This window comes from Mauremys reevesii, linkage group 24, assembly GCF_016161935.1.
Source record: "Mauremys reevesii isolate NIE-2019 linkage group 24, ASM1616193v1, whole genome shotgun sequence".
Classification (NCBI taxonomy): Eukaryota; Metazoa; Chordata; order Testudines; family Geoemydidae; genus Mauremys; species Mauremys reevesii.
This window is the reverse complement of record NC_052646.1, coordinates 21,363,535-21,378,046: the sequence shown is the minus strand read 5'-3', so window position 1 is coordinate 21,378,046 and position 14,512 is coordinate 21,363,535. Positions and strand designations below refer to the sequence as shown.

The 14,512-nt window shown below is 65.8% G+C and overlaps 1 protein-coding gene across 4 annotated transcripts in view; it reads right to left on the bottom strand.

Moving 5' to 3' along the window:
- The window catches only part of ATP1A3 (ATPase Na+/K+ transporting subunit alpha 3), a 30,700-nt gene extending 16,188 nt beyond the window's left edge, over window positions 1–14,512 (bottom strand). The window contains exons 1-3 of one of the 4 annotated variants that reach the window (XM_039512580.1): window positions 14,269–14,512; window positions 4,995–5,120; window positions 4,546–4,605 (exon numbers count right to left, since the gene is read on the bottom strand). In XM_039512580.1, coding sequence (XP_039368514.1) covers window positions 4,546–4,605; window positions 4,995–5,120; window positions 14,269–14,385 — 303 coding nt within the window. In that variant the 5' untranslated portion in view covers window positions 14,386–14,512. Of the gene's footprint in view, window positions 1–4,545; window positions 4,606–4,994; window positions 5,121–10,472; window positions 10,605–14,268 lie in introns of those variants that run through there. The other 3 variants (XM_039512582.1, XM_039512583.1, XM_039512584.1) reach the window with 3 other exon arrangements.

The following is a 14,512-nucleotide window of genomic DNA, read 5'->3' as shown; positions in this document are numbered from 1 at the left end:
TGGGTCCCACCTACCCCTTCAGCCCCCCCCACCCTTCCACCCATCCCCCAACATCCCTCCCCGCCCCACCCCCAGGAAATGGGGTGGGGGTTATGGGAGTGTCACGGAGTGTGGGGGAGTCAGGGGCCTGCACCCCCAGCTTCCTGGGAGAATGGAGGGAAGGACAGACAGGGCTCTGACCCCCCAAGGGAGCTGTGGGGCTCCTGGGACCCCAAGATGGACATAACTGGGGAGGATCCTGTTGTCTGTACCAGCAAGACCTGTCCTGGCCTGTGTTCCTGTCGTCTGAATAATCAACCTTCTGCTTTCCTGGCTGGCGGAGAGTCACTGAGAGTCCCAGGCAGAGGGGTGCAGGGCCTGACTCCCCCACACTCCGTGACAACTGGTGGCAGAGGTGGGATCTACTGCACCCCGCGGACGGCGCTTCCTGCAGTAAGTGACTGGGGAGCAGTAAAGCGAAGGGGGACTGACGGGGACCAGGTAAGAGACGGGGTCAGGGGGCGATTAACCCCTGGGAGTGTGACCAGTGAGAAGGACTTTGCAGTAACAGGGCCCCCCGGGGGATCGCAGGAGCAGTCCCGGGGCGGAGGAGTCTGCAGCTTGACCCTGGCAGAGAGGGGGTGACCTGAAGCAGGGCTGGTGCACGAGGGGTCTCCCTGGAACCGGTGGGGAGCGGAGAGCACAGGCCGGCGAGCAGCCAGCGGGAAGATGTTTGCTAAGCACCTTAAGGGCGATCTGGTGGAGCTGTGCAGGCAGAGGGGCTGCGCATTGGGAGCTCCACCAAAGACCAGCCAATCGCCCAGCTGGAGGAGACGGGTCGCTTGGGTGAACCGGGCCCTGTCCCAGAGGGAAGCCGCCCGGCGGACACAGTGGGGGCCCCGGGCCTGACATGGCTGGGGGGGGCCAGACTGCTGCCGAGGAGCCCCCGAGACCCTGCCCCCCTATACCTAGAGGAGGGGTCGGGGGAAGCCCAGTGAATACCGAGGGCTCAGTGGCCAGCAGGGGATCGTCCCAGCGGAGCTCCCTGTCCCTGGAGCGGAGGCGGCTGGAATATGACAGGGAGCTGAGACGGGGAGAGCTCGAGTTAAGGAGACAAGAACTGAAGCAGGAATGGGAGAGACAGCGCCAGCATGAGGAGAACCAGCGTAAACATGAGCTGGCCCTGGCCCGGCTGAGAAGCAGGGAGGCCCCGGCTACGGTGAGCGAGGTGGGGCCCAAGCCTACAAAGAGCTTTGATAAGAGCTTCCTGGCCCGGCGTAAGGAGGGGGAGGACATAGACACCTTCCTGACGGCCTTTGAGACGGCCTGTGAGCTGCACCGGGTTGACCCCGCAGACAGGATCCGGCGCCTCACCCCCTTACTGGACTCCACCGCCGTGGAGGTGTACAGCCGAATGAGAGGGGAGGAGGCGCGGGACTACAACCTGTTCAAAGAGGCCCTGCTCCGCGAGTTTGGGCTGACCCCGGAGATGTACCGGAAGAGGTTCCGGGGTCAACGTAAGACCCGGGAGGTCACATACCTGCAACTGGTCAACCGGGCGCAGGGGTACGCCCGCAAGTGGACGGCTGGGGCCCAAACTAGAGAGGACCTGCTTGACCTAGTCGTACTGGAGCACCTGTATGAGCAGTGCCCGTCGGACCTGAGGCTGTGGGTGATGGACCAGAAGCCGGAGAACCCGCAGCAAGCAGGCCGGCTGGCCGACGAGTTTGTGGACCGTTGGGCAGGGGATAGTAGGGAGGCGTCTCGAAGGAGCAGGGCCGCCACAATGCGAAAAGAGAGTGACTTGGGGGCCTCCCAGAGGGGGAGCATGGAGAACCCTGCGCGAGGGGACCCATGGGACGTGGGCTGCTATCGCTGTGGCCAGAGGGGCCACATACGGGCCCAGTGCCCCAAGCTCCGGGACAGACCGAGCAGACCCAACCCGCAGAGGGTTGGCTGGGTAAAGACCCAATTGGATGAGGGGCAGCGTTCCCAGGAAAGGGGGGCTGGCAGTGTTCCACCTGGGAAGGAGGGAGGAGAGCCCCAGGTCAGCTCCTCTGGGGGGCTGGATGCTCCGGACCCAGGGTTTTTGGTTTACAGGGTGGGCACGGGGCTGCCCCTCCGGAGCGAGTGCCTTGTTCCCCTGGAGGTAGATGGGAAGGAGGTCACTGGGTACTGGGACACGGGCGCTGAGGTGATGCTGGCCCGGCCCGAGGTGGTAGCCCCAAATCGGATGGTGCCTGATACCTACCTGACCCTGATGGGGGTGGGTGGGACCCCATTCAAGGTGTCTGTGGCGAGGGTACACTTGAAATGGGGGGCCAAGGAGGGCCCCAAGGACGTGGGGGTGCACCCCCATTTGCCCACTGAGGTGTTAATGGGGGGGGACCTGGAGAACTGGCCAAGCAACCCCCAGGGTGCCCTGGTCGTGACCCGTAGCCGAAGCCTGCACGGGACACTGCCCTGCCCTCGGGAGGTACTCTGCCCGAGGCACCGGACCCTGACCCGGTGGGGAGGGGACGCCCAGGGACAGGGCTCAGAGAGGCTTTGGCCCCAGACCCAGCCGGGGAGAGAGAGCAGATCCCCTCCCCTGCCCCAGCGGCTGAGTACCAGGCCGCGGTGCGGGAAGACCCCTCCCTGCGGAGGATAGGGGACCTGGCCAACCTCGGGGGGGGACAGACCATGGGACGAGGTGGCCGGAAAAGGTTCCTGTGGGAGAAGGGGCTCCTGTACCGAGAATGGGCTCCCCCAGGGAAGATGGAGTCAGGGGGGATCAGGAGGCAGCTGGCGGTACCCCAGGAGTATCGCCACCAGCTGCTGTGCCAGGCCCATGACATTCCCCCCTCAGGGCACCAGGGAGCCTGGCGTACCCAGCAGCGGCTGCTGCAGAACTATTACTGGCCTGGGGTCTTTGCCCATGTCCGGCAGCACTGCCGCTCCTGTGACCCCTGCCAGAGGGGGGGGAAGGCCCGGGACAGGGGGGAGATGGCTGTAAGGCCCTCGCCCCGCCCCGAGGAGCCTGTCCAGAGGGGGGGCCCGGGTCAGAAGGGGGGCTCTGAACCCAGAGAGCCCGAATCACAGCCCCCCAGACTGGAACGTGGGGAGAAGCCCCCAGCCCTGCGTGCACCCCAGGGGTACTGGGGTGGGGAAAGGACACGGGCCGGATCAGCCTTCCCACCTGCGAACTACGGGTGCCACCGAGCCCCCCGACCTACAGGGGGGCAGGAAACCAGACGGACCTGGGGTAACTCTTCCCCCCGAGGGGGGGGGGGATGCTGGGGCGTCCCTGGGAACGTGGGTTCGAACTGCCCCAGGTCACTGGCTGGAGTGACCCCGCTCAGTTCGGTCTCGAAGGGGGGAGGGGTGTGAGGGGCTGGGGCTGTGAGTGCTGGGGGGGGGGGGTGACGAAGTGGGACTGGTCGCACTGGGGGCTGGGTACGGATCCTAAGTATCTAGCAGCAAATGCCTGATGCTCTGTGGCCTAGCAACGGATGGCCGGGCCCCTCCCTGCAAAGGTGCCACTGCAGGTGTTGGCGACAAAGGGGTCAGGTGACCTCCTGGCCCAGGAAAGAGGCAGAGGAGAGAGGAGGGGCCGGAGGGGGGCTGGGCAGATTGGGGTGGGCTGGAGAAGAGAAGGGAGCAGGGAGACCGAGCTCTGATCCCCGGGGGGAGGGGGCTGGGAAGCCCCCAAAATGGACCTAACCGGGGGGATCCTGTTATCTGTGCCTGCAAGACCTGTCCTGGCCTGTGTCCTGTCGGCTAAATAAACCTTCTGCTTTCCTGGCTGGCTGAGAGTCCTGGGGAATCGCAGGGAGCCCAGGGGTGCAGGGCCCGACTCCCCCACACTCCGTGACAGGGGGGGTGGCCTGGGAGGTCGAGCTGCACTGGGGGAGGGGAGACTGGCCGGAGGGAGGGGCCCCAGGGAGGAGAGGCCTGGGGACCCCTCTGCCCGGGGCGCTGAACAAGGGGGGGATGGTGGGGGGAGAGGGGGTTTCTGGGGCTGGCTGGGGAATGGAGGGAGCCCAGACGGGGCTCTGACCCCCAAGGGGGCTGTGGGGCTCCTGGGACCCCAAGATGGACCCAATGGGGCGGGTCCTGCTGTCTGTGCCAGCAAGACCCGTCCTGGCCTGTGTCCTGCCGTCTGAACGAACCTGCTGCTCTCCTGGCTGAGAGCCCCGGGAACAGGGGGTGCAGGGCCTGACTCCCCACTCCTGACAGGGTGTGAGGGGAGATAAACAGGGGTGGGGACATGTGGGGCAAGGGGCATATGGGGATCTTGAGGGACTGCACTGAGCTGGGAGGCTCATGGAGAGCTGGGGGTACTGGGGGTGGGTCACTGGGGGGTTGGGGGGCCAGGGATACCAGGGGTACTGGGGGGGTGAGGGTATGGGGGGGTTACCAGGGAGCTGGAGGTATTGGGGAGCAGGTTACCTGGGGCTGGGGTTACCAGGGGTGGGTTACTGGGGAGGGTGGAGGTACTGGGGTGAGGGTATTGGGGTTACCAGGGGCCAGGGTTACCAGGGAGCGGGTTACTGGGGTGGGGTACTGGGGATCAGGGGCTCTCACCTGCACACAGTCCGTGTTGTATTTTCTGCAAACTTCCTCAATGGACATTTTGTGCTCAGTCTGAGAAACAGGAAGAAGAAAAAGAATGAGACACCCCCCCAGCCAGCCCCCTGCTCCCCACAGCCCCCCCCCGCTCCCCACAGCCCCCACCTCCCAGCCAGAGCCCCCACCCCCAGCCAGCCCCTGCTCCCACAGCCCCCGCTCCCCACAGCCCCCACCTCCCAGCCAGAGCCCCCACCCCTGCTCCCACAGCCCCCTGCCCCAGCCCCCACCTCCCAGCCAGAGCCCCCACCCCAGCCAGCCCCTGCTCCCACAGCCCCACCCCCAGCCAGAGCCCCCACCCCCAGCCAGCCCCTGCTCCCCACAGCCCCCACCCCCAGCCAGAGCCCCCACCCCCAGCCAGCCCCTAGTCCCCCGCCCCCAGCCAGTGCCCCCAGGCCCCCACTCACCATGGCCACTTCCTTCTTGAGATCGTCCAGGTCTCTGGCCTTGGCATCTTTGCTCCCCTTCTTGGGCGAATCCTTCTCGCTCTTGTCCTGCGTGGTGGCCACGCGGTAGCTGTCTGAGCGGCCGTACTGGGGGGGGCGGGGGGGTCAGCCGGGACCGGGGACCCCCCCCGTGCAGGGCGTGTGCTCAGCCAGCGCCGTCCCGGTGCCCCTGCCCTTTGCCCCCAGGGGGTCCCCGGCCCCCCCTCGGCTTCCCCTGCCCCACATCACCCCAGTACCCCCGGGGCTCCCCATCCCCTCGGCTCCCCTGCCCACATCACCCCCAGCACCCCAGGGATCCCATCCCCTCGGCTCCCCTGCCCCATATCACCTGCCCCCAGCACCCCCAAGGGATCCCCGTCCTCCTCAGCTCCCCTGCCCCATATCACCCCCGCACCCTCCGGGCTCCCCCGCCCCCCTCGGCTCCCCCTGCCCCACATCACCCCCCAGTACCCCCCGGGGCTCCCCATCCCCCCTCGGCTCCCCCTGCCCCACATCACCCCCCAGTACCCCCTGGGGCTCCCCATCCCCCCTCGGCTCCCCCTGCCCCACATCACCCCCAGCACCGCCAAGGGATCATCGCCCCTCGGCTCTGCCTGCCCAAATCACCCCCAGCACCCCAGCGGATCCCCGTACCCCTCGGCTCCCCTGCCCCATATCACCTGCCCCAGCACCCCAGGGCTCCCCATGCCCCTTGGCTCCCCTGCCCCATATCACCTGCGCCCAGCACCCCAGGGATCCCCGTCCCCTCGGCTCCCCTGCCCCATATCACCTGCCCCAGCACCCCCAAGGGATCCCCATCCCTCCTCAGCTCCCCTGCCCCATATCACCCCCAGCACCCCAGGGCTCCCCATCCCCATCGGCTCCCCTGCCCACATCCCCAGCACCCCAGGGCTCCCCATCCCCTCGGCTCCCCTGCCCCACATCACCCCAGTACCCCCAGGGCTCCCCATCCCCTCGGCTCCCCTGCCCCACATCACCCCCAGTGCCCCTGGGACTCCCCATCCCCTCAGCTCCCCCTGCCTCATATCACCCCCCAGAACCCCCCAGGGCTCCCCATCCCCCCTCGGCTCCCCCTGCCTCATATCACCCCCCAGTACCCCCAAGGGATCCCCACCCCCATCGGCTCTGTCTGCCCAAATCACCCCCAGCACCCCCAGGATCCCCGTCCCCTCGGCTCCCCTGCCCCATATCACCTGCCCCAGCACCCCAAGGGATCCCCGTCCCTCCTCAGCTCCCCTGCCCCATATCACCCCCAGCACCCCGGGGCTCCCCATCCCCATCGGCTCCCCTGCCCCACATCCCCAGCACCCCCAGGGCTCCCCATCCCCTCGGCTCCCCTGCCCCATATCACCTGCCCCAGCACCCCCAAGGGATCCCCGTCCCTCCTCAGCTCCGCCTGCCCCATATCACCTCCCCCCTCAGCGCCCCCCAGGGGCTCCCCTATTTCCCCCAACACCTTCCACCCATACCCCCAAAATGGTTTTATCCAGAAAAGCCCCCTCCCCCAACCCGGGACATCCTCTCCCTTCCCCCATCTGCTGCCTCTTCGCCGCTGCCCCCCCCCCCCCCGGATTTTAGACCATCTGCTCCCAGCGGCTAATCCGCCCATGTGCTGCGGGGGGGGGGCACCTCAGCCAGGCCCTGCCCCCCACATCTCCCCTGGGAGCAGCTGTGACCCCTCACACCTGGGGGTGGGGTCAGGCCCCGAGGGGGGCTGGGGAGGGCTGGGGGGGGGGTGTCCCAGGCTGATTCCTCCCGCTGCTGCAGCTCCCCCCCAGGAGGTGGGGGTCGCTGGTGGGGTAGCGCCAGGAATACCAGCCACTAGCCTGGGGTGCTGCATGGGGGGGGGGATACAAAACAGGGCCCCCAACATACCCCCCGACCAGCAGAGGGCAGCGGTGGGCACTGAACTCTCGCGCTCACACACACACACACACACACACACAGAGTGTCTCACACACAGAGCGACACACGCACAGTGTCACACACACAGTGTCACACACACACACACACACACACGCACACACAGTGTCTCACACACAGAGTGACACACACACAGTGTCTCACACACAGAGCGACACACGTACAGTGTCACACACACAGTGTCTCACACACAGAGCGACACACACACAGTGTCACACACGCACAGTGTCTCTCACACACACACAGTCACACATAAGCAGTGTCTCACACACACACACTGTGATTAAGGGGACATTTTCTGTATGATTTGCGGGGGGGGCCTGTGTGTGCCTCAGTTTCCCCCGGCACTTGGCGTTGCTGCCCGGGGGGGCTCAGGGGTCCGTGCTCCTGAGGCGGGGTGGGCCCAGCTGGGCTGCAGGGAACAGGCCCGGGCTGATGGAAGCTGGGACCCCCCATGGCCCAGCCCCGGGACACAGGGGATCCCGAGGGGGCGCCAGGAAGGGGCCGGATGCTCTGAGCCCCAAGCCGGGACAGACCCACCCCGGCCTGGCTGGGGGGTTCCTCTGCCCTGGCCTGACCTTCATCTCTGCTTGCGGCCAAGTGACCAATAAACCCTCCTCGGCCGTGACGCTGCCCGGCCCGGCGTCCCTGCCAGCCCTGGCCGAGGGGCCTCAGTCCCTGTGCAGGCACCAGGCCCCCAGGAGCCCCCGGGACGGGGGGGCAGGGGCTCCGGCTTGGAGGTGGAAGGTGGTGGGGCCCATCCCGAGGGAAGGGGGGACCCTGGGGGTCTGGCACATTGTAGGGGTCCCTTGAGGGGCTATTCTGGAACTGGGGTGTAGCACAGGGCCTGTGGCTGAGTAACACACACACACAGAGCCCCTGGATCATACACACACACACACGGAGTGTGTCTCTCTGTCACACACACACAGCCCCTGGATCACACACTCACACACACGGTGTCTCCTGCAGCCAGGGACTCCCCATCCTTGGGCAGGGGGGTGACTCAGCTCCCCACCCTTGGGCAGCCTCCTCTGCCCCCCAGGCCTGACAGGGGGCGGTGATGGGGGAGCGACAGGGCGGGGGGCCTGGCGGGGGGCGGGGTGGCGGGGGGGGGTCTGCTCCCAGGGTTGGTGCTGGGGAGGTGAATGAGGGGCAGGAGGCTGGGTGCTGGGGCAGTTTCCTGGGGGGGGGTCTGGCTGCTTGAGGGGTCAGTGGCGATGTGGGGGGGCCTGGTCACACGCCTCGGCCCTCCCAGCCCTGACCTTGCTGAGCACCCCACCGCAGCGCTGCGGCGGGGGGGGGGGGCGGCAGGGCAGCGCTGGCGCCGGGCCAGCACGGCAGCAGCCACCGCGCCGACCAACGCAGCGCCGGGGGGGGGTGCAGGGGGACCCCCCCAGATCCCCAGCACAGAGCTGGGCCCCCCGCCGGGAACCAGCCCCCCCCAGGAACCAGCCCCCAGCCCCCGCCGGGAACCAGCCCCCGTGTCCCCCGCCGGGAGCCAGCCCCCGTGTCCCCGCCGGGAACCAGCCCCGTGTCCCCCGCCGGGAACCAGCCCCCAGGAACCAGCCCCCAGCCCCGGGAACCAGCCCCCGTGTCCCCGCCGGGAACCAGCCCCAGGAACCAGCCTCCCCAGCCCCCGCCGGGAACCAGCCCCCGTGTCCCCGCCGGGAACCAGCCCCAGGAACCAGCCTCCCCAGCCCCCGCCGGGAACCAGCCCCCGTGTCCCCGCCGGGAACCAGCCCCCCCCCCCCAGCCCCGGTCCGGCACCAGGCCGAGGGTCGTTGTGCCCGATCCCCAGCTGGGCAGCGATGGGGGGGGGATTCATGAGCTAGATAAAGGAAACGGCAAGAAACTGCCCCCCCCCGGGCCGGAGCGCCCCCGATGTAAGGAGTGGGGGGCTCATGAAATCCCCCCCCCCTTTTTAGAACAGCCCTGGAACATGCAGCCTGCGGCCCCGGCCTCGCCCCCCCGGCCCCCCAAGGGAGAGGGGCGGGGGCATCGCGCGGGGGGGCGATGCGGGGGGACCCCCTCCAATGACTCAGACACGCCCCGCGCCCGGGGGGGCGGCGCCATGGGGGGGCAGCCCCCCAGCGCCCCCCCCCCGCTCCCCTCCCCCCTCCTCTCCCCTTCGTGCGCTCGCCAAGGTTACAGCTGCTGCATCTGCGCCGCCGCTTTGATGCCCCCGCCCCGCCTCGGCGGATTAAGCCGGGAGCCCGGAGCCATCTGCTCCCCCCCCCGCCCCTCTCAGCTCACGTCTCACTCCGAGCCCCCCCCGCGGGTCCAGCGGCGCCCGGCTGAGGCTGGGGCTCCCCAGGTGGATTCATTGGGATTAATGAGCCCCCCGAGCCCCCCCGTCCAGGTTCATCGCCAAGGGTGGGGGGGGGTCAGGCGCTGTGACCCCCCCCCGGGCTCTGCCCCCGTCACACCCTGAGGTCCTGGCTTGGGGGGGGCATTCCCTGCCCATCCCCCCGGCCCAGGCAGCCCTCCGCCATTTCCCCTCTCCAGCCCCCGCAGTAAACCTGCCCCAGCCCCCCCAAAATCTGCCCCCCACCCCCCCTCACGTGTCCCGGAGCCAAAGATCAGAGACATTTCTAGAAATACGGAGGGGGGGAGAGGCTGGCAGAGGAGACAGGAAGGTTATTGTGTGGGGAGGGGTCCACGGGGGTAGGAGACACACACAGCGTGTGCACACACACACACACACACACTGCGCACGCACACACACCCCGTGCACAGACACACCACACACACACACAGCCTGGACACACACACACACACTGCACACACACACACACACAGTCACCATGCACACACACACCGTGCACACTGTGCACACACACAACCCATACACCTGCACACACGCATACTGTGCCCGCACACACACCACACACCCCGTGCACAGACACATACACACACCGTGTACAGACACACCATGCACACACACACACCACACTGTGCGCGCACACCCCACACACACACAAACCCTGCGCAGATACAGACACATGCACATCGCCGCAGTGTCACACCCGCAGAGACATCCGCAGCTCACACACGTACCCTGACAGACACCCGTTTGCACACTCAGTTGCGCACATCCACACTGACACTAGGACACAGATGCCAAGACAGCTCCATTGAGCACTGAGTCACTTGCAGACACACTCGCACACACAGGACTGGCCCGGTTGCACACTCACTCACACATTTGCACAGTCATAGACATGGGAATAAGCCCCTCTCACGCTCATACGCACGACTGACCCTGTTGCACACTCAGGGATTTGCACACTCGCCGACATGCAGGGAGAACCCCTCACACGTTCACACGCCTGACTGCTCCGTTGCACACTCAGGGATTTGCACACTCGCAGACATGCAGGGAGAATCCGCTGCACACTCGCAGATTTGCACACTTGCAGACATGCAGGGAGAACCCCTCACACGTTCACACGCCTGACTGCCCGTTGCACACACACTCACACGCGGGGCTCCCCCGCCCCCCGCGGTGCCTACCCCCATGCCGGCGGTTGGGGGGTCTCAGCCCGGCCGATCGGGGCGCTCCGCGGACGGACGGACGGACGGACACGGGGCGCGGGGCGGACGCGCTGGGCTGCCAGGTTCGCCGGACTGAGCCGAGCCCCGCGGTGCCGGAGCTGCTGTCTGTGCCGGGGCTGCTGCGGCAGCCAATCAGCGCCCCCCCGCCCCCCCCGACTGACAGCCAGGCCCCGCCCCCTTTACTGCGGATTCACCTTCTCCAAGGTGGGGGCGACCGCGGGGGTGGGGATGGAGAGTCACCCCCCGCAGAGCGCCCCAACCCCATCGCCCCCAAAACACCCCTAAGCCCACAGCCCTGACCCCCCAAAACACCCCTAACCCCACAGCCCTGACCCCGCAGAGCGCCCCACCCCAAGCGCCCCCCAACCCACCCCGAAGCCCACAGCCCCAAAACACCCCTAAGCCCACAGCCCTGACCCCCAAAACACCCCTAACCCCACAGCCCTGACTCCTGCAGAGCCCCAACCCCATAGCCCCCAAAACACCCCTAACCCCACAGCCCCAAAACACCCCTAAGCCCACAGCCCTGACCCCCAAAACACCCCTAACCCCACAGCCCTGACTCGCAGAGCGCCCCAACCCCAGCCCCCAAAACACCCCTAAGCCCACAGCCCTGACCCCCAAAACACCCCTAACCCAACAGCCCTGACCCCGCAGAGCGCCCCAACACCTTAGCCCCCAAAACACCCCTAACCCCACAGCCCCCAAAACACCCCTAAGCCCACAGCCCTGACCCCCCAAACCACCCCTAACCCCACAGCCCTGACCCCACAGAGCGCCCCAACGCCAGAGCCCCCAAAACACCCCTAAGCCCACAGCCCTGACCCCGCAGAGCGCCCCAACACCTTAGCCCCCAAAACACCCCTAACCCCACAGCCCTGACCTGCAGAGCGCCCCAACCCCATAGCCCCCAAACCCCCCGAACCCCCCAGCCCCCAAAACACCCCTAACCCCACAGCCCTGACCCTCAAACACCCCTAACCCCACAGCCCTGACCGCAGAGCGCCCCAACCCCATAGCCCCCAAAACACCCCTACCCCCACAGCCCCCAAACCACCCCTAACCCCACAGCCCTGACCCCCCAAAACACCCCTAACCCCACAGCCCTGACCCCGCAGAGCGCCCCAACCCCATAGCCCCCAAAACACCCCTAACCCCACAGCCCCAAACCACCCCTAAACCCACAGCCCTGACCCCAAAACACCCCTAACCCCACAGCCCTGACTCCGCAGAGCGCCCCAACCCCATAGCCCCAAAACACCCCTAACCCCACAGCCCTGACCCCGCAGAGCGCCCCAACCCCATAGCCCCCAAAACACCCCTAACCCCACAGCCCTGACCCCGCAGAGCGCCCCAACCCCATAGCCCCAAAACACCCCTAACCCCACAGCCCTGACCCCACAAAGTGCCCCAACCCCATAGCCCCTAAACACCCCTAAACCCACAGCCCTGACCCCCCAAAACATCCCTAACCCTACAGCCCTGACCCCACAGAGCGCCCCAACACCTTAGCCCCCACAACACCCCTCACCCCCCAGCCCCCAAACCACCCCTAAGCCCACAGGCCTGACCCCACAGAGCGCCCCAACCCCACAGCCCTGACCCCGCAGAGCGCCCCAACCCCATAGCCCCCAAAACAGCCCTGACCCCACACCCAAGAACCCCCAAACTCCGAACCCTGTAGAGCAAATCCCCCAACTTAGAGTTTCACCAAAAACTGCAGCCCCAGGGCAGCTCCATGAGCAGCCTGGAGCCCCACAGACCCCACAAAACTCTCAGGGCTCCAAGGCCTCCAAATCTCCCCAGAATCCCCCACTGCGAACCCCAGAACCCCGACCCCGCTCCCAGATCCCGGCTCGGGGGAGTCTGCAGTGAGGGCGGGAGGGGCGCTGGGGGGGGCCAATCTCGGTGACACCCCCCCACACGTTCCCTCCCCCATCACTGTCAGTTCAATATAAAACTGCGGGAGACTGCGCAACACACACACACCCTGACACACACCCTGCCCGACACACCAACACCCTGACACACACACACACCCTAACACACAGACACACACCAACACACACACACCCTGACACACAGACACACACCAACACACACACTGATACAGCCACCCTGACACCCACCCTGCCCGACACACCAACACCCTGACACACACACCCACACACCCACCCTAACACACAGACACACACCAACACACACACACCCTGACACACAGACACACACACACCAACACACACACACCGACACACCCACCCTGACACACACCCTGCCCGACACACCAACACCCTGACACACACACACACCCTAACACACAGACACACACCAACACACACACACCCTGACACACAGACACACACCAACACACACACACTGATACACCCACCCTGACACACACCCTGCCCGACACACCCACACCCTGACACACACACACACACCAACACACACACACTGATACACCCACCCTGACACACACCCTGCCCGACACACCAACACCCTGACACACACACACACCCTAACACACAGACACACACCAACACACACACACCCTGACACACAGACACACACCAACACACACACTGATACAGCCACCCTGACACACACCCTGCCCGACACACCCACACCCTGACACACACACCCACCCTAACACACAGACACACACCAACACACACACACCCTGACACACAGACACACACACACCGACACACCCATCCTGACACACACCCTGCCCGACACACCCACACCCTGACACACACAACCACACACCGACACATACATACACACCCTAACAAGCACACACACACACCCTGACACACAAACACCCTGACACACAAACACAGACACATACACACTGACACACACAGACCCTGACACACACACACACACCCTGACACACACACACACCAACACACACAAACCCTGACACACACACACACCAACACACAAACACAGACACATACAGACCCTGACACACACTCACACCCTGACACACACACTCCTGACACACCCACACACACACCGAAAACACACCCACACACCCCAACACACTCACACACTGACACACTCTGGCACACACCCCAACACGCACCCACACTGATACACACACACACTCTGACACACAAACACCAACACACACACCCTGACACCCCCCGCACACCCTGACACCCACACCTGCACACCAACACATACATACACACCTTAACACACACACCCGACACACAAACACAGACACATACACACTGACACACAACACACACACACACTGACACCCACCCACACACACTGACACCGCCACACACACCCTGACACTGCCACACACACCTCAACACACACTAACACACACACACAGCCCAAAGTTTGCCCCTCCAAAAATCCCATTTCACACACACACACACAAAGCCTCATTCAACAGAACATACATCTCACGCTCACCCCCAACCCCGCTACACACACACACACACACACACACACACACACACACACACACACACACCCTAAAAACTCCTCACACTCCCATCCACACACAGACCAACCCCTGACACACCCCATCCACCCTAAACACACACACACCAACACACACCAAGATGGTCCCAAGTACATTGGCGCACACCCCTCCCTCCTCCAGCACCCTATGCTCCCTGTATTTCACACCGCCCCACACATTTCAGTAGTGGGGAGGGGGCAGAGGAGACGCTGGGGAGGCCGGAGCCGTGGTCTCGCCGCGGGTGGGGTAAGAACCATCGGGACTCACGGACAGAGCAGACATGGGCGGCCATCGGTAGGGGTCAGAGTGAACACCCCTGTGGGCTGATGGGGGTGGGAAGTGTCTGTAATAACGATCAGGGCTTCTTAATGGCTGTTTCTTCATCTCCGCCGGGGCCCTCTCCCCGCGGGGGGGTTATAGCCGGGGATGGCGCCAGTCCCCCCCCCTCCGCGCCGCACCAGAGACGGGGGGAGGGGGATTCCCGGTCCGTGTCACGCTCCCGGCTGCAGCA